General features: G+C 36.5%; 1 protein-coding gene across 7 annotated transcripts in view; it reads right to left on the bottom strand.

The window, feature by feature from the left end:
- Positions 1-237: 237 nt before the first annotated feature.
- Positions 238-25,211, bottom strand: part of RGS12 (regulator of G protein signaling 12) — a 90,426-nt gene continuing 65,452 nt past the window's right edge. For 4 of the 7 annotated variants that reach the window (XM_048047368.2, XM_013178964.3, XM_013178998.3 and 1 more), the window contains 6 exons: positions 23,747-23,873; positions 22,705-22,801; positions 21,236-21,315; positions 20,568-20,721; positions 17,274-17,891; positions 238-5,991 (listed from right to left, as the gene is read on the bottom strand). In XM_048047368.2, coding sequence (XP_047903325.1) covers positions 5,627-5,991; positions 17,274-17,891; positions 20,568-20,721; positions 21,236-21,315; positions 22,705-22,801; positions 23,747-23,873 — 1,441 coding nt within the window. In that variant the 3' untranslated portion in view covers positions 238-5,626. Of the gene's footprint in view, positions 5,992-17,273; positions 17,892-18,024; positions 19,435-20,567; positions 20,722-21,235; positions 21,316-22,704; positions 22,802-23,746; positions 23,874-25,211 lie in introns of those variants that run through there. The other 3 variants (XM_048047383.2, XM_048047393.2, XM_048047402.2) reach the window with 3 other exon arrangements.

Raw genomic sequence — 25,211 nt, 5'->3', positions numbered from 1 at the left:
CAGCTGGGCTGTGAGGACAAGAGCTCACTGTGCATGGCTGCCAGTGCCTGGCTCAGTCACACTCCACCACAACCAGTGTTGAGGACAAAATGCCAACTTTCTAAAATGCATCGACTTAAGTTCATGTACAGTATTCATTATAATGTAGATTTTTTTCCTTGTGAATAACTGAAAAAAAAAAAAACTCACTTTTTTTTTCCCCTGCATTGAAATTAGATGTCAACAAACCACTATCAGTTTCAGTGGTATAAATTATTTATTTAGTAATACACAATTAACATTTCAGATATTTGACACACTCAAGATCCTATAAACACATCATTGTGCGGTACAGATCTCTCAATACTTTGGAAAGACAAGGCGTGAGAAATTAATTCAATGTGCATTTTCATATTAGAAATCCATTATAGAGAAGTTTAAAGTCACAACCACAAATAAAACAAGAATACAAATCAAAATCTGTACAACACAATATTTAGACTATTCAACAGAATGATCGCTTAGGATGAAAAAATATAAACAATTTTCTTTCCTTATCTTCCACACAAGCAATTTGGAAAGCACGTTCATTCATGTGTAACACATTGTATTTGCTAACATTTTGAGTAATGCAGGCAAGATTTGCAGACACCTGATCATCCAGCACTTCCCAGCAGATAAATGGTCTTCTGAAAAATATCAAGAGGGACCTGGCAAAAAATAACGGTGGGTCTACAGCAGGGAAATATTTTAGTAAGATTAATGAAAGTTTTTTCCTGTGTTTTAATTGGCATAGGGTTATGGTTCACAAATCCACCAGTTGTTCAGTACCCTGCTACCACAATGCTAAACTTGGGATGCTATTCCAAGAGCACAGGCAGAGGAGTATTTGGATGTGCCACTTGTTTTTGCTGCAGGGCAAACACCCACACCAGCCACAGAGAAGCCCTGTTGTCACAATGGCTTGTAACATTCTCACAGAGCTTGGAAATCTGCCTGGTGATACAGAAAATACGGCCGTTTCTAAACCCAGCACAATGAGCTGCGGTGGGGAATGAGGAGTGGCTTGGACCTGCAACAGTTTTGGCTTCTCACACTTATTGAAAAGGTCCTGCCGTTGGGCTGGGGCCTTTCTCTAGCAGAGCCTTTGGAAACTTTTCAAAATCTTTGAGAACTGGTGAAAAGATGCCTTAGGCTGTTTCATTGCAGATGCTGCAGCATGCTACCACACACTAGTCTGGTCTCCCAGCCACAGATGACCTTAAGAGAGATGATTTTTAATGACAATATTCACTAGCAATACCGTGTCAGAGATGGTATGGGCAGAAACAACCCTGCTGAGAAACAACTACAGTCAAGGATTTCAGTTTTGTGGTGAAAATCAGCTACTTCCAAAAAGGCAAAAGTGGCTCACCATTATCTCTGTGCCAATGAGACAAGGAGGCTGCTGGCTGAACCACTGTCTTTTGGCAGTTTTCTGTCAAGAAAGTAAATTCCAACACAAGACAAGGAGAAATCAAACAATGCACGTGACAGCAAAGGCAAGAAAAAGAGTCCAAAACTTTCAGGAGGGGAAGTAGTGCAAGAAGGACCCAGCATCCTTGAAAGACACTAAATAGACCCCAGAAGGGCATGAGAAAGTGCATGGTGCAGTCAGGTATTGGCTCCTTTCCACGGAGCAGTAAATCTCTTGCAAAGTCCCTTTGCAAATCCTGTTTATGTGCCTTCATAAAACAGCGGTTATTTGTCATGCAGTCCCCAAAAGCTAAATTGCGCAGCGGTTTATTTTGCATGTCTGTTATATCACAAATCTGTTGACAAGGCACGCTGCTAGAGTAATCCTGAGGGGAAAGTCCCTTTTCAAGTTTGCCTATATGTGTATTTTCTATTCTTCACAGAGCTTTTAAAACAATAAACAAGAAGACTGACACTGTTGTGGAGCCTGTGAGGCTGCAACCACTACAATTTGAAGCTCAGATGCCATGACAACGAGTGAAATACAAGAGAACTGGTATACTAAATAAAATTTAGAAAGCTATAGGATTTTCTAAGTGTTTTGTTTTGTTTTGTTTTTATCACTGGCATTACTATTTTTTACAGTTTGAGGCTATAGGTCAGTGGATCTCCCTCATCCAAATAAAAGGATGGGAACATCAAATTCCTCTTTTATGTGTCAGTGTGGCCTTAAGAGGAGCTCACTTTATAAGTGGAGTTTCAACAAGGGAAAACTGGGAAAAGTAAAAGAAAAATAAAGACACATAAAGCCTGATTATCTTTAAGAACTAACTGGCAAGATAAAGGATTACACTGTCAAAGAGTGCTTCAAATGGGCTGCTTTTTTACTTGCAAGTAGATTTCATTAGTAGTGGAAACCACAGGATAATGAGGTAACTTAAAGTCATATTATAATGCTGAAGTCACACAGTAATTAAAATCGGACAACATCCTTAGCAAAACTGGGGAAAACATCAGCCAGAGGTAGGCTCTCCACATTTGTTTTTGTTAACTCCATGATCTGTGGCAACTGATTCCAGCAGGTTTGGTTTTTCTTTTCTGCCAGATACTGAAAAGGAGAGCTAATATTATTATTTCTAAGTCCAAGTAGTGAACTTCCGCGAGTCCTACCTAAGAAGTCATTGTTTTAAACAATATGTCAATAGCTGGCATAACAGTGCAGAGCAAGGAGGAATGTTTTTCCCATGTTCCCTTGTTTACAGGATTTCCAGGCATTGTGCCAGGATTTTTCCCTATGTTAAAGAAAATTCCGTTCTTCCACATCCTTCATTTTCCTGCACACAGCCTGACTCTCCTTTGAATCCTTGATAGAGTCAGACCCAGTTTGCTGCACTCAGTATTTAAAAACAGCTTTTTTTTTGTTTGCCTTCTTTTTCCTCAGCTTATCAGCTTTCAGAAAGAAAACAGACCAAATTTCAGTTATCTGGAGTTTTCTTGGATCCCATGCATTTTGTCTGTTTAGAAACCCCCAGTAGGTCTCTTTCAACTGCTTGCTAGTGCAGCCCTTGCAACCTTCCCACCTCTTCAGTGTCCTTTGGAAAGGGTCTTCACCATTCTCATTACTGGGGTGAAGAACCACCTCTTTGAACTGAACCTTCTACCAGCGTCACCTGATGGCCCCTAACTCTTGTCTTAGAAGGGAGTGAACAGTCTGTCCCTATCCACCCTTTCCATAGCACTCAAGGTTTTTAGGACATCATTGTACTTCCCCTCAGCTGTCTCTTTTTCCAGTTAAAGAACTGTATATTGCTCACCAAACACCACTTAGGCACACTTCCACAATGTAAGATGGTTTCATCTAAAACACTGATCAAGGATTTATATAGACAGTAATTATTGTGTTTGAGTTTTAAGCTTTTACCTGTTTGAGGTCAGGATTTGATTTTCCAAAACACACAAAAAGTGCAAAATGGGTCACAGGTCACTGAGCCCTCTCTTGAGTTTTACTGGTGTGATGTTGGTCTTGATTAGAACAAAGCTACTAATTTGCTGGAAGATAGGATAAATGTGGCCATTTATCTGTGCAAAGAAATAGCTTATCACAAGCAATTCTTAGCAAAATGTTACCAAAACAATAAGAAGAAGCAAACATGGGAAAACCACTTAAAAATACAGAGATGTTTTAAACATTTTCTCATAATCACTGTGCTATCACTGCTTTGTTAAGTTGTGTCCTGCATAGATGATATACAGTATGATATGAAGCAACCTACCCTATAGATCAAAAGGAGCAAACAGTAGGAAGCTTTCCCCCTTTATCCCTTTATTCCCCCTTTATCCCCAGTCCAGGTACACGCTGAGTGCTTGCAAAGCCAACCCGCACACACTGCGCTATGGCTCTGCTTCAGCAGCTCAGTTCATCACGGTGTGCGATCCAGTTGCATCGGTTTCCAAGCCTGTTCACCCACTCCTACCTCTGATTTCAGTTGCTGCCAGCTGTGTTTCCCTGGCACGGATACCTGGCCGCAGTGGGATCTGGGCTCAGACAACCAGCTCATTTTATTCACTGCCATGAGAAAAAAATACTCAGCTACCAACTAGCACTGACAGCCTCAAAAATGCTATTGTGAATTCCCCTAATGTCCAACATTGTTGCACCACTGTGATTTTAGCATGGCTCTCAAATGGGTTTTAATCTTGAAAGTTTTTAAAATACCAGCTATTCTTACAGCACATATCCTCATTCAGTCACGCACTGTGTTGAGACTAATATTAATGTTTCCCTCAATAATAGGAGTAGAATCACTTAATCGTGAAAAAGAATTAAAGTTGTAAAGCTAATGGGTGCTATGTCCTTTTATATCACTGGAGTATGTAATGTATAACTCTTAAGCTTTAGGAACCACACCTTACTGTTGTAAAATTCTACGTAGCTCCTTCTCTTTTTACAAAAAGATATGAGTTTAAGAAACTGAGTAACACTCTCCAGTATTTTCTGGTGTTCTAAAACTTCACAGTTCTTGGTAGGTTTTAGTAAGAAGGAGCAAAGAAAAAGAAGTTGATGAATAATCACAGCTTTAGACTTCCTGCCTGTGCAGCTCTGCCACCTGGGAGCTATGCAATATGACTTTTTGAGTCCCAAAGCAATTTCAAAGCAGTGAACCACCAGAAGGTCTCAATATATATACTTGGTATTGTTTCAAAGAGCTGAACAGAGAGCCAGCACTCTGTGTACACTTTTGCTTGTCCAGACTCATAACCTCTTCTGAAGAAATGAAAAATGAGGAAAAGGAGAATGCGGCAAAGCAACATGTTCAGTAGTACCTTTTCTTCCTCAAAACTCTGCCCAAGGCTAGAGGATGAAGTGAAAGTAGCATCAACGACAAGAAGAACAAGTGGCAATTAACTGCTTACTGAAGGAGCGGTAACAAAAATCCACCTTCCCCCAAAGCCAAGACACCAAGAGCAGCGCTCAGTAGGGACCTGGATGGCTCTCCCACCGCTGTGTAAATAGCACATACATTTCTGCTACGGAAACATCACCAGTGTTGGCAATGGGAGCAGCTATTATTCCCAGAACAGGATTTCTTTTTTTCTTCTCACTGCTTGTGTAACAAAGGTTTTATTGCATAAAAGCCATGTAATCCATTAGATAAAAGTGAATTTCAATTTCACCTGGACCTCATCCCAAATGTTATGAGCCAGATAAGAAGATATTAATAAAATAATCATAACCTTTTTTCAACAGTAACTGATTTTACTTATACTTCAGAAGTCTACCAACACATAGGGAATCCTGCAGACCAGGAGAAGCATTAGAAGATTAAAATTAAGTCATCTTAAATAAAGAAATTGGATAGGGGAACTTAAAGTGAGTTTGTCTTTATTAAAGACAAGAAGGGTAGGGGTGGAAATCATCATTTTAATTGCACTGTGCAACAGAATCATGACAGGGAAAATGATATATAAACAGTAAGAGAACAAAAGCAAATAGTTCAATACTTTCATCGAAATACTTCTTTTTTCATTCTACAGGTTCTAACTCATATCCGAACAGACTGTCTGGCAGGCTTGTTGAAGGCAACAGGTACTGAAAACAACTTAAAACTCGCAGAAACATGTCCCTAAGGCATATTTCCATTGCTGCCAATGCCAGGTAAAAATACCAGAACTCTTAATTAAAAACAGAGATTTAAACAAAAGTAGCTTTATACTGATTCTCAGTGCCCTTATTCTTCTCACTCTTTACAGCAATCAGAGAGGGAAGGTCTGATGTCCGATAAACTCCAGTCCTCATCCTCCCTTGGCAAGATCTCAGTTCCGAGACATAACCTTCAAAGCTGAGGTTCCCTTCGGACTCATCGCAGGAGCGTGTGCCGGTGTCTTCCAACTTGACTCCATCCACATCAATTATCCTGTTCACGGGCAACTCCTTGCCGGGGTTGTCTCTCACGCCAGGAGGATTAACACTTCTGCTGGTCTTTGCTTTGAGAGACGTTTGCTCACAAGAGTTTCCTGAAGTTCCCTGTGAATCAGTTTTCTTTTTGTGGTTTGCACCTGATAGAAGAATTAGAAACAAACAGACTAACTAAACAAAAAGCACAAAACAGAAGAGTTAGCTATCTTCTGGTTCCTAGCATTTTCCGTGCTGTGACCTCCTCTGAGGTGCTAAAGGTAGGTCATCAACTGGGACATTCCTCCACCCCATCCAGGAGACTGCCGGAGGTACCCAGCAGGTAACTTAACAGTAGGCCTCAAAGGTACATATAGTGTCAATATAGATCTGTCTTACTTTAGCATTATTCAGGATTTAAATAAATAAATAAACTTCCATTAAAAATAACTACTTAGCATAAATTTGTACACCTTTAGAATGAAAACTCACACCAGCAAACCCAAACGTGAAGCAGGAGGATACAGAACTCCCAATGGGGCAGAACAGGAGATGTTCTTTGATTTGAAATGGCCTCCAACACCGTATCCCTGCTGAGATATTGTTTAACTTAGCTAGAGATTAGTCTTTCTCCAACAGACTTAGGCTGATCTAAAGTCTCAGTTTGCTGTGCTGAAATGCAATCTAGCAGTTATGGGGGACAGTTCACAGGACAGGAAGAAAAGAAATAGCTTAGTTTGCTGAAGAGCTTAAGCATTAAAAAAAAAAAAAAAAAATGTTATGTGTGATGTTTTAACCTTGAAGTTTCTTTTTGGTACAGCATTCCTAAAATCACCACTGTTAGGATTTGGGCCTACTGTCTAGAACCAACCATGCCAAGCCATTACTGTCCCAAGTCTTCCTCATTCCCAGCACTGGCTGCCTCACAGACTGTGCAGTGTCAAGTAGAAGCCCCTAGAAATAGACACATTGGGCTTGATATTCGAAGACTTGCATCAACTACAAGATATGTAATTAAACAAAAACATCTGTCAGTGTGCTTTGCCTCATACAATATATGTGACTTTCATTAGTAAAAACAGGAGCAGTTCTTTTCAGAACTGGGATGGGAAGTTGAGGTTAACCCTAGACTAAAACCTTCAGCTCCAAAAAAAAAGTCAGTTTTATTTTAGATATGACAATGCAGTCCGCTAGGCCCTTGTTAAAGTAATTGCAGATATGTCTGTTCTGGCTGTTTCAACAGGCAACAAGAAGGGAATGACAAAAGAACTGCTTCACGATTCACACCATGACTACCAACATGAGTAGCTGAGACATCCCTGTCATAATGATGGAAAGGGGGCAAAATTTGCAGGGAGAGATAATTTTTACTCTTTACTACTTTCAATAGACCAGTTGCTATCCAAGAGAAAAATAGAAAATCTTTCAAGATAAAGGCAGACATGAAAAAGGGCTTCCATTGCAATTTAATTTCTTTTTTTCCATGTGTAACAGCTGGTCTTTTAAAACATACCGTCTTATCCAACATGCCTTACCTAACACATTTTAAAATGTCTGACCAGCACATTTAGCCACACAGCCCCTATGAGAATTGCGTGGTTAAATCACATAGCTGGCTTGGAAATCTTTTGTGTTTGTTCCATAAAGTGGTCTGTACTCTGCTCTTTGTAAGAAAAATAATTAATTAATAATACAATCATCATAACCAAGAACTTTTCAATATGGAGAAGGGGAAAAATGCAAATGAAAGGACAATAAAGCAATTTCATACTGTTTCAATCAAGTCTCTCTAGGGCCTTCTCAACGGCTAAAGCTTTTATTTAATGAAAATAAGTCAAAATTCTAAGTAACACAATTTTATTTCACTGCTTTTGCTATAGCGCAGCCCCGCAAGTAATAATGTGGATATTCCACATCAGAAGTACTTGCCTTTTTTTCACAACTAGAGGAGTTAGATCAAACTCCAAAGAAATCAGCCAAGCAGTAGCAGAAAGAAGGCAAAAAGCTTTCTCAGCCCCGCTAGCCCAGCACGACTACCAAATTACAGCTAACATTTAATGGGCCTATATTACACCTCATGTTTACATCTTCATACTGCAAACAGAACATCAGCTTAATTTTAAGTGCTGTTTGCATGGCTGTGGTGTAAAATGCTATCCTTTTATTCTAAAATGCTTATTTTACATGACTGTATTGAATGGTACTCCTGATCTTTTTAATCTACTATTCTATGCCCTTTGAGGACATCTCTGATTCTCCTTTCATGTTGGTTTAAAAGAGGCACTCGTTTCTAAAAAGCTGTACTAACGATGAATCACAACAAATAGTTGGCATTGACAGAGCATGAATCATCCGGTAGTCTTATTATTAAGAGCACGTCCTTCTACTAAATGTAATGCAGAGCAAAAACTTTGATGGTGGCGTCAGGTATCATAGCTCTGTCACTCTGAACTACACTGAAATAGTCTCCACAGACACAAGACAGTCCACATTAACAGGGTTCAACGAAAAAAACGTCTCTGGAAACTCCTGCTGAGGAAGTATTACTCTATGGAAGGCGTAAGTATGACTGTATTTATTTGGTGTCGTAGTCTTTCTACAGCTGCAGATAAGACACACCATTGAAGTCTTGGATTATGGTGTCACCGAGTCACCACATGGAGCAACTGGGCTTTCAAGTAGTCTGTTAGGAACGAAGCAAAAATCAGGTCAATGTTAGCTCTCAGGCTTCACAGGAGAAGCCCATCTGAAGAGGAATAAACCCATACTATGGGCAGTTTTTTCTATTAATGGCCTTACCAGAAGCAATCCCTCTGAAGAATCTAACAAATTACTACTAGAGGCAGGACAGGAATGCAGAAGGCCTTATCTGAAATACCAGTTCAAAAGAACAAGGAATTGCTAAGGGATAATATTGTGAAGGTGGTCGCTCTTTTCCTGGCAGGGTAGAAAAGATCTTGGCTCATCTGTGCCAAACTGGAAGGTGATTTCAAGAGTAGTGCTACACTGAAAAAGGATTTTAATGTGATTTTTTCCACGTTTCAAAACAAAAGATTTACAAAGGAAGTAAGGCTATTCAGCACAAATAATAGAGAATCCCCAAAGCAGCATGTGTTAAAATGTATCCCTCAAGTTTCAAAACAGACTCAAGATCTGCATGTACTTGGTGGAGCTTTGTAACAAGGCTCAAATGATGCTTGCAACACTTCTGTGCTGGTCTCCTCATAGTCTTGTTTTGAGTAGCAAATGCCTGAGAAAACTCAGCTACACAGGGTTATATCTCTGCAGAGCAGAGGGCTTGCACAGATAAAATTTCCCTTCGCTTTTTATTCTTGCACTGAAGTGATGAAAACTTCCATGGTTCTCACTGCAGGTTGCTTTCCCTTGCGCAAAGCACATCAGAAATGGTATTTTATTTTCCTGAATATCATTTCTCAAGCACCCTACCTAACTTCAGAAGGGAAAGGAAGCCAGTTCTCACAGCAGTGCTTGCACAGACTGCTCTCCAGAGACTGGAGTAGCACAATCCCGTCTATGGGTAATCCTCAGCTCCCTCGCTAAGCACTCCATGCAGCTGTAAGGGAATCGTCTCATGCATCTGATCCTGTTAATATGTTCCAGCTGGTCTGCAGATTGGACAATGTGCTTGTCTTCTTCAGCCTTTAAGCTTAAGCTGGAGATCTGCTATTTCACAGATCCACAGGCAAATGAGTGCTTAGAAGGCTGTACATACATTTTTCTGCAGTTTTCAAAGGGTTAATGATTGGGCAGCATTTGGGCTGGTCTCCTGATTTCCTTTACAAATATTACTCTTTTCCTGACACTTAGATTTTGTGTATTTTCTCAAGCTCTCTGATTTTAACATTATGATTATGGAAAATCTTCCTCTGTCTTAATAGACAAAGGGAATTTTTGCTCTTCTGTATAAAATATTCTTCAAGATCTAGGTAAGATATAAGCAAGATATTGGAGGACATTATCTTCCAAGTAGTTTAAGACCAACAGAGTGTTTGGTCAAATTCCAGGCAAAGACGAGTTCAGAAGACCAGAAATTTCAGGAACAGCATTAACTGTCACATGTAGATAGGATCAAACAGCCATAACTGCAACGGAGATGCTTGGGATTTATAGGTCCACCCACATCTTCCAATGGATGCAATGCAAATACTGATAATGTTTCTATGCAATAATTATTAGGTCCTCGTACATTCAGTGTGCTAAATTTTATAGGTGTGAGTCATTTCTTTAAGTATAATTTAGACCAGGTGTAAAATTCAGCACCTGCATTTTTATATGATCAATATTGAATCTAGTTCCACTCACACTATATTTATCTTAGGAAAAAAATAAATAAATAAATAAATAAATGTTAAGTTTCATTGTAAGAGGTGAGCTCTGTGTATTTGAAAGTCCATACTTAGTGAATTTCACATAGGATGGAGTGTTAAATACTATACCATAATTTTCCCACCACTTCCAAAAAGACACCTCTTTTGTGTAGATCCATCACTCCATTTAGCCTTCTGGCTTTACTGAAATCTTATTATCCTATAACTCTGCTGATTTCTATACCACTGATCCCAGGCATTCAACTTCTAACAGAGAGAGGATCAGATTTTCAGTTAAATATAATGAGCTCCAGTTTAATGATTTTATGATGACTTACAACAGATAAGAATCTGTTTGAAGTCTTACATAATATTTATATTCTAATTCTCATGAAAAGAATCACCAAAGTTTTCAGGAACAATTATTGGAACCGGTTATCTACCACCACCAAATGTAATCAGTCATTTTCAAATGACCAATCCGAACTCATAGACTCAGGTGTGTTCTTTAATGTGGGAGACTGTTGTGAAATGGCACTCCAAGATGTTAGGCTTCCCAGACATGGATTTGTTTAAGAAGTTGATCAATGACTTGCACACTTGGTCATGTACTGTTAGTTTCTTAAGTGATTCATGCTTCAGAAAGGAAAAGGATACTTCATGTTTAAGATTTAGGAAATTTTTAAAAGGAATTTAACCTGCAGAATTCTTTCTTTCACCTCTAAACTGGCATAACCCTGATGAAAAAGAGGATTTAACGAAATGATCCTAACTACAGTTTACGCTTAGTCTTTCCAAAGGAAATTTGACTTAATATTTCACTTGCGTGATAAAACACCAACTGTGTCATAAGCCTGGTGCCTTGAAATCTCACTCCCAAACTATGATGGCATCGAGCTAGGAAATGGATTACCCTACAAAGGGGCAATCATCTGCATTATCAGCGTATTTACTTGTGTTGTGGGCAGTTCTGGAACACTTCTGCAGCATCAAGTTTAGAAACCTGGGACGGACAGAAGTTCTTCCCTTGCTCTCATCTCAGAAGAACTCTCAAGACCAAAGCACGAGACGTTACTTGCAAAGCCAAAATCTGAATATGACAAAGAAGAGGGAGCTGGTAGGACTGCTGCTGCTCACGTGCACTAATTACGTGTTCACGAGGGCTGTGACTAATTAAGAAAGGACACAAAGCACCCAGTGCTCCTGGGGGCAGTGGCCTCTTACATGGCTATGGCAGCAGTGGTAGGGAACAGCATCGCTTAAAAGCCAGGGGCAGTACGAGAAGAAATAAAAAGAAAAGCCCTGAATTTCAATCCAGACTGACCTACACGCCCTCAATAACTGGGCAAAGTGCTTAACCTTGCTGTTCCTCCTCTCTTAAAGCTGACATAATTGTCACAGCATGCTTTCCAAGCGAGACATGACAAAACATCTCTGCCCTAGTCTACAGATATTTGTCCCTCAGTTTGATCTTCCAGCGCTTATTGGTAACACTCGCTTTGTTTTTCCATCAGAACTTTTTAACAGTAGGTTTAATTATTGCTGAGGGTAATGCTATCCGTAGGAAATAGTGGATTGAACTACTTGAATCAGTTTTAATTTAATCTGCCACTATGTTATTCTTCAATTAAATTCTAAAATGTGGTTTAGCAGGGCTACCAGTTAGATTTAACGAATAATTACCAAACTCATTTCGCTCTCCAAATGTAAGTCGTGCTTTTGAATAGATCTGATTTTAGCCTGGGTGCATTCGTTTCAAAGAGAAGTTGCAATTTCTCTAATGCTTTATCCAACCAGTGAAATAATTTGTTAATTCCCTCTACAACGTGTCTTGCTGTTTGACTGAAATAAGCTTGCCTTTCAAATAATTATCCCTCAAGTCCTTCCTTGCTTCCTGGTTGTCTACCCTTAACATAGCCCTCCTTCTCCTTTGTTTATTATTGATCTGTAATGTAGTACATGTAATTCTCCCTTTTAATCATACTCTGATTAAAAGGGGATTAACAGATTCTGGCCTTAACATTCCTGGATCCCTGAGTACTTCTTTATATTGTTCCAAAATCCAATTATCTTCTATAAAATTACACATAACCAATAAGGATATAATTGACTGCCGGACAACAGCCTTTGCTAGTAATCATGATTTACACTAATTTTACATCTTTTAACTAGAATCCCTTCCATTTCTTTTATTTATTTATGTTTTCACTTATGTGCTTATTTACATAGGAAACATCACTGGATTGTCTCTAAAATATGCTACCATGAATTAAGGGGTTATGCAAAATATAAGTTATATAAAGTATTAAAGAATTTATTACAAAAATAAGCTTATTTTGCATCCTTCTTGAAGATATATGTGCGAGTTTTTAATCTCTTTAACTATCCCAAAGTTGACTGCACTTGGAATTCATTACCCTTGAAGCTGAAAAGTTTAGTAGACAAAAAGTCAAAGTCACAGAAATACAGCTGCTATCATCTGATCGCTGTTCCCTGGCTACAGTGTCCTGCACCCTTTCTGTGAATAATAAAGAGCAGTTGGGATTTTATTTTTTGTCATCGGGAACAATAGCCAGCCCCAGGCTCTGAAAGCCCACACAGCATTTTATTTCTGTGCAGGCACTCAAAGAGAAAAATCCTAGCACTAGCACTAACTATCCTGCTTCTCAGAGTTCTTTCCAATAAGAAAGGAAGCAAGTTTATTTTGAGGATAATGCTGCTATTTCAGAAACAAGCAGCATCTTCAGAACAAATTAAGTAACTGTTTATATAGTCTAAATTCATGCTTTTCTTACATACCCATATTATTACCTTACATATCCAAGTATTATTCCAAACAGAGTTCACCATGTTTTTGTTTTCCCTAGCTGGTTCTCTCTCTTAACCAATGACATTATGTACGTACAAAAGGGATTTCTGAAAAAACTCTATATTCAATTGAATTGCTCCACCCAGTCTATATATCTACTCAAAAAAATACTTCCTCATTTGGTAGACAATAATTCCATGGACTAAAATTTCATCCTAAGTATATTTCTCATATTACATTAAAAAAAATATTTTTTTAATAACAGAGAGAACACCACCGATGGAATGAAATCTATAATCCATGTGTCCTGATTATTGCAAGTTATCCTATTTAAAGATAAAATGATACTTCCCGAAAAAGCCCAATTGCTGCTGAGAAAAAGTGCCCACCTAGGAGCATTCCACAACCAGAGAGTAGAAGAGTCCACAACCAGAGCAAACAAATTGCTGGCCCCATGGAATACCACCGAATATACAACCCAGCGCAAGGCTCTGGCCCCTGAGGGGACCGAAGGATTAAAAAACTGCCCCTTCCCACGACACCTATTTTTCACACGGATAGTGAACGTGCCTAACCACCAGGGAAAAACTTATGGATATGGAGGGCAACAAAGTACCTAGATTATCCCATGCAATTTAAAAATTTATAAATCCAAAGAGATAATATCAGTAATTTAGCACTTTCAAAAACGAACGCACTGCTTCAAGCCAATTACACCACACAATAATTATTTCTTCCACAGCTGGATACCACCAGCATTATATGTAGAAGCATGAAGTTAGTTTTTCAGAATTAACTTTCCAATCCAGAAAGCCCCAAATTTTATAGTGAGAAATTTGCCAGAACTAGTAAGCTCGTTTGAAAGTCAAGAAATTTTCTCTTGCTGAGTAACACAACTAGAATCAGTAATGATTCTTGTGTTGCAAACTGATTTGATAATGTGTACCTTATAGCTAAATATTACTTCAGTAATATTTGTTTCACTTACTTAACGTTAAGTTTAACGTTAACGTTGTGTTTGCAAAATTATTCTCAGAAGTTCTAAGCACTGCAAACCTCGTTTTGCTGGTTTTCACCATTTATTTTGCCTTCTAGATCTTCAAATGAAAACACCTCAAGGGTTCCCCCTTACAGGGAAATATTTAGAAATTGACCTGGCTTTGCTCCATCAGCCTGAGGTCAGCGAATTGCCCGCCTACAAGATTACTCACAAGGGGCTGCTTTGTACGGCCAATCTTCATCACCCTGACGCCCTCCCCGCATATATAAACCCAAGAGATAAAAGCTCAACATATAGTGTAAGCATGCACACCCTTTGCTGTTACAATCAATTTGAAACCAACTTTATAGACAACTTCAAATTATGTGGTCATTGTTTTACATTTTCTCCCAAGATTTCAATTTAATAAAGCAATTAAAAACGCGCTTTCTACCGATAGGACATTATGAACGGAGAACCATTAAAGCACTTAAAAAAGCAACCATTATTAATGATTTAGTCCGTTTAAAAATTGATCATTCACTGGAGATAGTCTCCAGCATTTTTTATTGTGATTGCTGAACGTCATTTAATAGTCCTTCCATGCAATCTCCATGAAATCATGAAAATAGAAAACTTTCAATAAAGTCAGGGTTGTTTTTTTTTGTAGATTACAGTTCCCGTAAAACGGTAGTGTACTGCGAGAACAGTATAAAATAGACGTAGTGTATGCATCAAGTTTGTAAGAAGGAAGAAAGGCATTTTACATGTTATTTTTTTACTTCTAAGAAAGAATTTGTTACAAAATTAAGAGAAACGAAGAATTTCATTTTGCAAAATTATTTCGAGCACTTAAAGCTCTCTCATAGGTGACTAAGACAGAAAAAATAAAACAATCACCAGAGAAAGTAGAGTAGACCAGTTGGAAAACATGAAAATTCAAATCTGTAAATGAAATTCTGAAATAATTCAACATACAGGATATTAGTTATTTAGTGTGTAAAAGGCTGAATGATTTTAAAAGGGGAACTGCAACAGGACATGAAGTGCTTCATTTTATTTCATGGAGGCCCACAGCTATGTGGGAAAATTTTAGAAAAAATGTCATTTTCAGTGCCCAGAACACAAAGGAGGCCTAGGTAACAGCACTGCAAGCTTCTTGCTGTTTTTTTTTTGGTTGGTTGGTTTTGTTTTTTTGTTGTTGTTGTTTTGTTTTGTTTTTTAATTTGGCTTCACAGTACTGTTATATAGGACCTATCTCTAAGAATAAAAAGAGTAGATCAGTCTCCAGCACCCATCCAACCCTTCACTTCTTAAACAGAGCCTACCAAATCAAGATGTTGTTATATTGGTTACTCTACATCAAATGAACTGAGATCACCAGCTCATTTATCAAAGACAAGGGATGAATTGCTTGAGCTTAAAATAAGAAGAAAAGTGATGAATATAAAGTTTAGCCCAAGAGCCCAAAGACAGAAGAGACTCTCCTTTCAGGAGTTCCTGTTTTTGACTCATTTAAAAGAAATCTCCTGTCTTAACTGCCTTCTGGTACACATGTAAATGCTATGGATTTAACATGTGACCTATTGGCATCTCAAGACAGCATTTACCTTTGATATTTAGATTATTAACAAATATTACGGTTGCCAACTTTGTCTCATGGTAATTGCTAGTTCATATCAATTAAACTGTTTTTTATTAGAAGACAATTTCAATCATAATTCTTAATCCCAGGACTAAGAGAACTGCTTTTCAATAACGAAGAAAATCAAAGCTTAAAACCAGTTTGCATAACTAGGTCTAGAATTTATTACTCCTGAGAGAACAAAGATACAAAATACATGTGAAAACTACACAAAGATTTCTACAAAGTAAAAAGTAGAAAGCGGGAAAAGGGAAAGCTACAGTTCAGTGGTTACACAGAAATGTATGGCATGCATTAAAATACTGTAAATTCATGAAGTTTTCTTTTTTTAAGTGCAAATGGTTTTTTTTTTAACAGTTCTCACTGAAAGCTATGCAAATTGATACCTACGTTGTACACTTGTCACATTATCAGAAAGACACCAACACATATCTATGCATATACACATCAATACGTCTGAAGTACATTTTGTGGTTTTGTATTTGTAGGCACTGGTTACAAGTCTGTTCAATACTCAGTTTCAGAAATTAAGTAGTAGCGCTTATAGAACATTTCTCAAATACTACTAACAAAGGGATTTCTTTCTCAAATACCAAGAGAATGAAATAATTTGCATTGCCATTTATAAGCATCCAACAATCAAAGAAGTATTTACAAATCGTCAACCATACAGATAAAGAACAGTATCAAATACTCTGTGTAAAAAGATAAATAATTAAAATGTATATTCCCACATCACAAAGAAATGTGATCATACAAATTATGGCACCATATGTTTGTGAAACATCAAAAATAAATGTAGAACATAGATACCTCTTCTTATATTTTACATTAAAATGCACAGTACAATGACTGTAAAATGTCAATGTCACAACACCCATCATCTTCAAACTCTAGTTTCTGGTAATAGCAATTATTATTAGAGTCCGTGTTTATAAAGAAATGTCATACTTTAGCCTTGGGCTAATATTGCTCTGTGGTATTGCTAGACCATGAAACTCGCATCCTAAAAAAAGTTACATATTTTCTTTAAAATGATCTAATAGAAAGAGCTAATTCACATGTGGCTGTTGTGGGGTCAAGTGTGATAGATGCAGTCTATTTCTCTGGGTAGCAAACTATGGGTTAAAAAACTTTTAAATTTTTATTTTTAGTCACAAATATCTATTAGAGTTTTTTTTTTTTTAATTAAGGTTTATCCACTTTGAATTTAAATTATAAACAGTCCTGCAATTTTCAACGCATAATTAGGGTTCCTGCTAAAGCATTTAAACTTCTATACCCTAATCATGCATCTCATTATGACAAATGGATCAGAAAATCTGGAATGCAGTGGTGTTATGCAACTCAAAATGCCAATATTCTGTTTTCTACTCCCAGACTAAAGAATGATATAATTATAGCATATGGATGTATTTTAAAGGTTTGTCTGCACGTGTCCAGTTTTGACCACATGCAAAATCCAAATAAATGCATGTTTTTAAAGGCAACCAGAAATATTACAGTTAGCACAGACTAAGGCAATGAAAATCTTTATTTTGTAAAAAATAATAATAATTGAAAAAAAAAACTTAAGGTGCAGAGAAAATTGTCTTGCTTGCTTTAATGGGTGCCAAATACTGATTAGCAGTGCCAAGGAAAAGTAGTTTTACATAAAAGGAAAGACTATTAAAATCTAGAAATACCTGAATTGGATCTTTGATATCCAGATTTTTCCTGATTACCTGCAAAAGGAGTTGGGGGTGGATAGTTGGCTTCTGTGAGTTTACTGATGTCTGACGGTGGTGTTGGTGGCGGCGGTGGTAGCAAAGTGCTGTTAGGGCTACTAATATCTCCTTCAGCCACAAGAGTCAAGTCTGCCACATTCTCATCATCTACCATCTGTATGCCTTCAGCTTGTAACTCTCTTGACTGCCTTTTCCATATTGTTGCACTGTTTTCGTGTGCATGTGGAATTGGAGACAACGTAGTATTAAAAGGAACACTGAAAGTCTTCTGACTGTGGAGTGCTGTCAAAGCAGATTTATGTTTATTTTCTGAGTAACCCATTTTCTTTACTGAATTTTCATTATAGTTTTGTACGGACTCCTGTTTTCCACTTGGTGATGTACATCCGTCCTTGCCATCATTTTTTGAAACTCGCTTGTTGAGGCCTTTAGGACCTGCTGGTGTAGATGAGGACGGTTCTGGTCCGGTGGGTGGTAAACGAAGAAAATCAGGAAGAATAAGGTCTTCTTTCCTTAGCAGTCCACGTTGGTCATCTGCTCTGTTACTTTGAGCTTTGGATATGAGTTCAAAAAATTCTATTGGGGAAAAACCCAAAATTGACAAGTTTTTGTCAGAAAGTGCAATGCCATTAAAACGTAAATTTTCAGCATATTTATTTTCCATGAAGATCTTCAATTCTTTCAATGCTGCCTTGAAATAAGATCCCATGTTAATTAGGAACTTTTTCAATTGCAGCAATGTTCACTAACATCACTATAATTAAGACCATCAGGATTGCTATTGTAAGAGTTTTGCAGTTTGGAACAGCTGCAATTCACTGAGCCTTGAACACATCTTCTATTTTTATTTCCTATTTTATGCATTTAATAAATCTGTACATATACAAGATTTTTTTAATTCTTTATACAAAGCAAGGCTCTGGTCTTACTAACAATGGGTGCACACTTTATATTCTAGATGGTTTTTACCCATCTAACTCAAAAATAGCCATACCATTTGAAAATTCATAGATTCAAAATGTTGCAAACTTCCTTGTTAATATTGATTTCTTCTCAGTTTAGTAATATTTTATCACAGTTTAAATTCAATTCACGGTGTAGTTTTAATCCAGTATATTATCATCACAGGGCATGATCAGATGATGATTCAAGTAACCCCATTTTACTCTGAACTGCAATGAATCAGTAGCATATAGATAGTCGATAGCCATCAAAAGAGCCATTAGTAAGAGTGATGGGGAAGGTTTTTTTAATGGAGTTTTTAACACAATTAGAAGTGATTTTCTGATCACGTCCTCAATGATGTCCAATGGTTTAATATGCTTCTATATATAAATAATACCCAGAGTAAATCACCATTGTTCTAGAAAGCCTCAAAACTTGGCAACAAGAAACTTATCAGTCATAAGCCAAGAATTATACCACTCCTCAAAAAAGAAGCATTGCAACAATAGACAAACTCTTTGGTAGCAATCATAAAAATATAAAAATATGTAACTCTTAATATAGGGTCTCTGCATGTCCTAATTTTACAAGAAAAAAGCACTGAGACTATAGAATATTAAAGATGCTTAGAAACGCCATCTCCAACAGATGAATTAAAATCAATAGTTTCAACCCAGCTTATAAATAGTTTGAAGCGAGAGCCATTACAAAAAAGCACAGAACATTATTATCAGTGTTAACCTAGCATAATATAAAGTCATACACTTGCATTTGTATGACCTCATTTATAATCTTCTAATCATATTTGGCAGGCTTTGCAATGTATTTGTAAAAATGACTTCTTAAACATGCTTTGTCAAATGCCATATAATCTGAATGTAGCCAAGATGGAAGCTTCAAAATGCTTCTTATTGCCAAAGTTTTGCAAAATGGCGGTATGCATAATAAAACATGCAACATTTCTGAAATGTGTCATACAAAAACGTTCTTTTCTGAAATTTCAAACTTCATAGAACAGGGTTGTTTTTTTGTTGGTTTTTTTTTTCATTAAAAAAACAGTCTACAACACTCAGTAAGTATTTTCCAAACTTAGACAAATTTCACAAAATTCAAAATAAAATGTGAAAGCCTCGAATTCTGAAGTTTTCAAATTATGTTAATGTTTTACTCAGCCCTAGGAAGAAAAATGAAAATATTAAAATATGGAAAACAATTTAACAAAATAGTAAGCAACAGAATATAATTTAAAACGCACTAACATTTTGTAATAACACATCAACAAACATCTATTTTGCAATAAAAGTTTTAGTCACAGCATTTTTTTTCATTCCAGTCAGTGGACAATTATTCATAGACGAACATTCATGTGCTCTATAACTGTGCATAACCAGGCTTTGGATATGCATTTTAGTTAATATCAGCAATAAATTTTAATCTGTGGGTATATTCTCTTTATTCTTTTTTTTTTTTTTTTTTTTTGTCTGGGGAAATTAATGCCCTAGGATAGAGTGGTGGTATATCAAGATTTCTACTTCTACATCATTTTTATTCTTCTGTCTCCCAAAGACAACTTTCTACAAGAAAGTAAATTCTCTTATTTGTTCATTTTTGGTGCTATCATCAGAACTCTATAAAGATTTAACTGTAAGTAAAAATGGGACTCAGAATACACAAGATGACCAATAACCCCTTTCCTCACTATTACTTGTAACCACCTTTTCAGAGCAGTTACTGATTGTCAGCTTAGCTTTTACTCTTGCCCATCACATCTCCACATTCACCATCAGATTGTACTACCTTGACCATTATAGGCTTTAGTAAAACATTTTCAAAAACTCTTACCTGAGTAAGTTGGTTACCTGAGTAAATTAGTTCTGCACAATTGTGCAGAACACCTTTCACTGAGTTACAAAATTTTATGTAAAAGTGGACAGAAAGATGAAATTTTACTTGGCTTGTAAAGTTGCAAGGGGTATCAAATGGGATATTCAGCTGCAATTGAGTAACTAATTCCTTTTTATTTTACTTGGAATTAGGCACTTCTCACTTTTGAAAATCCCATTAGACACCTATGTCTATCTTTAGGTACTTCAAAATTATTGTATCTGGCTTTTACGTAGTCTTAAAATTTTACTTTCAGTTTCAAAAACTTTACAATTCAAAGAGTATCAAACAAAAATACAAGGATCGTGACTGATTTTCACAATACACTATTAAATACATGATACCTTTTCCTACACAGATATACAATTCTAATTTTTCCAAGATTATTTATGTTATTACATAAACTATATAAAGTTCACATACCCTCTGCTTCATCCAAATTTATTTTCTGACATTTTTTTTTCCCAATCTTTGCAATAGAGTCTTCTCTTTTTGACAGTCGAACTTCCCTAGCATTTTTTCCATTTTCGCCTTTCATTTTGATAGAATTAGACTTTCCTAGAGTTCTTCCCTCTCCCTGCATTAGAAGGAAAGTTAAGGTACTACTTACATTTATACTATATCATTGTGTACATAATATAGTCTAAGTTATAAATAAAGTTATTTTGAAACGTTTCTCCAACACCACCACAACAAATGTTTTAGTTTAATATTGATTATTGCAAAAACATTTGCCATAATACTCCCCAAAAATGTATAAAGAATATTATATTGTTTACTCTGAGGAATTCACATTACATAAAGGGTCTATGAATTTCAAAATAACTTATCATTTTTGAATATAGACAAGCCAATTAGATGCATAAATAAATAAATAAATACATACATACATTGACGGAGCCTCACAAAGACAAATTCTCACACATATATGCTGTTGACAGTGGAAAAATACTGAATGAATTACAGCTATAATCAATCTGGTTACATAATTTGGCTGATTCAAAATTATGGCTGAATGCAGCTTTACGTATACAATTCCAGAAGAAAACAAAAGATGAACTAAGGGACAAAAATCATTGCAAAAGACTTACAGTAGTAGATACTTGATTTCTTGAAGTAGTCACAGTTACACTCTGTTTTACTGATGCACCTTTTTGTTTATCTGTAAACACTGAACATAAACATTCTTTCTTTAGTTACAAATTTATAATTTCCCAAAGAAGTAACATCTAAGTGACTATGATGCACAAAACAGATTTTTTTGATGTAAAATTTCAAAGGTGTACTTGGAAAATAGAGTGATCACAGTTGATAATGCTGACACTTTTGAGTCAAAACCTACCATAACCTCCCTCCACCTCTAAATTTTGTATAACACTAGCAATATTTTTAAAGTTTAAAGATTCTGAAGTTTCATTTAAGTTCTCCTATTCTTCTGTTAATTTAGATCAAATCAAATCTCAATGTACTGTTCAGTTTGTATTTCTCAAAGTTAGAAAACTCAATTTAAACAAGCAAAGAAAATCCAACAGAAGAGACCGTTGAAAGGTCAAGTTGAATTTTCTCCAATCTGTTTCATGCATCAATTGTTTTCTAGACTTTGCCATATCCTCCGTGTCTATTCATACATTAACTAAACAGCTCCTTCAAATTGTCTTTGGCTACATACAACACATATACAAACCTAAGGCTGAGTCTCAAGCAGATAATCATAATCCTTTTTTTACTGGGAAATGTCACAGAATCAGCCTAGTACTGGAATGATCCTCTATGATTTAGGCTTTTATAATAACTGGAAGCACATTGGATTACAATTGTATTCATAATACCTAAACTAGTTATCTTTGAGAGTATTTAGATTATCTTTTTTTTCAAAATGACAATTGATGTTGTTTCCTAGAAAAATGACAAATCTGCTTCTCTTCAATAAATACCTCCAAATTTGTTCTCCTAGTTCTTCCTTGAAGAAGATCTCTGCTCTACATCAATTCAATTTAACCACATGTAACTTTATTGTTAAAGCTATATGTTGTGTATCTGTAATATCTTCCAGTGAAGCTGAACCTTCTGTGCATGGAAATCACAAATCGTATCATTTTTAGCATTATCTCTGGAAATTATAGTTTTAAACTGGAGAGGTAAGCTCTGCTACTTTCTTATGTTACAGATGGGGTTATCATAACAATATATACAGCTGCTGCACAAACTGCATCTGTTTTATGCATACAGAGTGCTTCTTTTTAATTAATTGCCAAATTTACAGGAGTTATTTTGCATTTTTTTCTCATTATTATCACTAGACTGTATGTCCTTAAATGTGTGTGTAGTACAAAGAGTGCAAGTAATACTGTGTATTCAAATATTACTTGTGTAAAATTTCTTACAACAGTAAGGAACGTGACATCAATAGACGAATTTAAACTTCAATCTTTAAGTAAAAAGGAGTGAATTTTCTAAAAATAATACATGCTACATGTGACATATCAACAGAAGAAACTAACCAGTCACGGTTTATGAAACTGACTTTACATCATAAATAAAAGCTTTCATACCACCTTACCTCTACTCTTTGTTGGCTCTTTTTCATCTAAAACAACCCGCTGACCATCCAGATTAGATATAGGGACACCAAGATCAAGTGGTTCCTGCTCACCATTCTAAAGTCGGATCACAGTTTGTATATAATAGAAAAAAAGCTGTTTTCAGAACAAATTTACAGTCTGACTTTAAAAAGAAAAAAAAAAAACGAGCAAAGTATTTTTATGTTTCAGTATAGCCTCAATAAATCCTTCTTCTGCCTTCCTAAAAATGTTTATTCCATTAGTGTTAAATTACTTTGATTACAATAAGTTTAGCCCATTTTTACGAGGGGAATGGTATTTGGAGAGAAGAAGATTCAAGGAGACAAAAGTCATCCAATTTGCAAGCACAAACAAATAGTCTAGGACTATTACTGTATGTGCTTAGAAAATCACATTTCTCAGAGGCAGTTTGAGATTATTTTCTATTCTACATTGGGCATGTTTTGTTAATTTTGTAATTCCATTACATGAAATTATCTTAAATAGCAATGTATTTTTCAGGTATTTGGAAACCATGGTGTGGCTCAGCCAATACATTCTAGAAATGCTACAAATTTAACTTTCCATTCCTTGACATTTCATCATAATAAAATAGAGGAAATGCTAGGTGAGTGTTTAGTCATGGACAAGTTCAGTTAGTCTGCTTCCACAGAAATATTCTCTGTAAGGATTTGAGGCAACTTTCATGATTCCCAGGATAACGGGATGACAGCTTTAACTAATCTCACTCAACTTTCCCCCAGCTTACAAATGGAAGAGCCAGGCTCTGGAAGAAGCTATGTTCAGGCTCCATTATTTTAGATGTTAGATTTATTCTGATTGAGAATATATAACATACAGACTGAAGCTTTCAGGTAGTTACTATTAAGCACAATGTTTATGACTACTATTCATTTTCATCTCAACACGTGGTTATAAATACAGATTTTAATGCCTACTTATAAGGATAGGAAAAATTTCAGAAACACTTTTCTCCAGACAGAAAATAATACAGCTTGAATTACATCAAAAGATACTTACTAGTCTTGCCACAAGATCATTAAGATTTAATCCATATTTTGCAACCACAGGCCTTAAGACCTCTGTTACTGGTTTGGTGGGTTTAGCCTTCAAACCAACTGATCGATTGATTGGAACAAGATCCAGCCTGAAACATACCGGTTGTCACAGTAAGTATGAACTATTCTAATAAAACATAAAAAATACATATAAATTCCAACTTACAGCACAGTTACACTGGTTTAAAAACAGTGACCCTGCATATAGTGAAACTTCACTAGCACAAATCTGTCCTTACCTGAAGGGATAAAGCTTATTTAATACAAATAAAATGTCCACTATTTCACGTGCCAGAGCTGAGTGAAGGCATTGTGATGGCACGGTGATCCTCAGACCAATTAAATGCATTATATGGAACTTTTCTTTTTCCCACTGTGATTGATCTGACCATTCTGGTCCGATAGCGCTTCCAAAATTACTCAATACCTGTGTTGTAGCAGCCTTGGATGCAAGAAATACATTTCTTCTCATTGTCACAATAGAGACTCACGATGTACTACTATTCAACTACTTTGAGATGGACATGGACCAGCTTTTTTTTTTTTTTTTTTTTTTTTTTTTTTTTTTTAAATGTGGGAACAAATACAGTGGAATTCTAGAAGATGTTAATTTCTGGTTGAATGACACCATATCATAAAAACTTGCCGTAAGAGGAACCCATATGCAAAAGATCTGTCCTGTATGCTTGTTCAAAATTGCTTCAGCTTGAGCAGTTAAGACTGAGATCATAAAAATATATAATTGTCCCTAACCTGGAATACTGGCATTTAAATTCCACTTGAATCTATGACAACAATCAAGAAAACTTCATTTTTCAGTGTTTGAAATTCACCAGTTGCTGCTCTAGTCAGTTCAAAACATTCCTGTAGCTCCATATTTCTCCTATTGATCCTTGCACTGGTTGCCCTGATCTGAGTTACCTTTTAGAGGCACCCTATCTCACTGTCACCTGAAGAGGAAGCATTTAGATAGTTCTAAATCTAAGGGAGATCAGTTTAAACACAGGCAGACCACCTAACAGGCACACGTGTGCACTCAGAGAATGCCCATGCTAAAGACATCTCTCCTGTGTAAGTTTTATTGCAACCTGAAGTAAAAATGAATTACACTTCATCCTGGTTTCAGCCAGGATGAAGTTAGTTTTCCTCCTAGTAGCTGGTATGGTGCTGTGTTTTGGATTTAGGATGAGAATAATGTTGATAACACACTGACGTTTTAGTTGTTGCAGAGCAGTGCTTAGACTAAGCCAAGAATTTTTCAGCTTCTTACACCACCTCGCCAGAGAAGAGGCGGAGGGTGCACGAGGAGCTGAGAAGGGACAGAGCCGGGACAGCTGATCCAAACTGGCCAAATGGATATGCCACACCATATGGCATCATGCTGAGCAATTAATATGGGGTGGCTGGACTGAGGGGGGTGAACAACA

The sequence above is a fragment of the Anser cygnoides genome, chromosome 4 (assembly GCF_040182565.1).
Source record: "Anser cygnoides isolate HZ-2024a breed goose chromosome 4, Taihu_goose_T2T_genome, whole genome shotgun sequence".
NCBI lineage: Eukaryota > Metazoa > Chordata > Aves > Anseriformes > Anatidae > Anser > Anser cygnoides.
The sequence above is the reverse complement of the archived record's forward strand: the minus strand, read 5'-3'. Positions and strand labels throughout refer to the sequence as shown.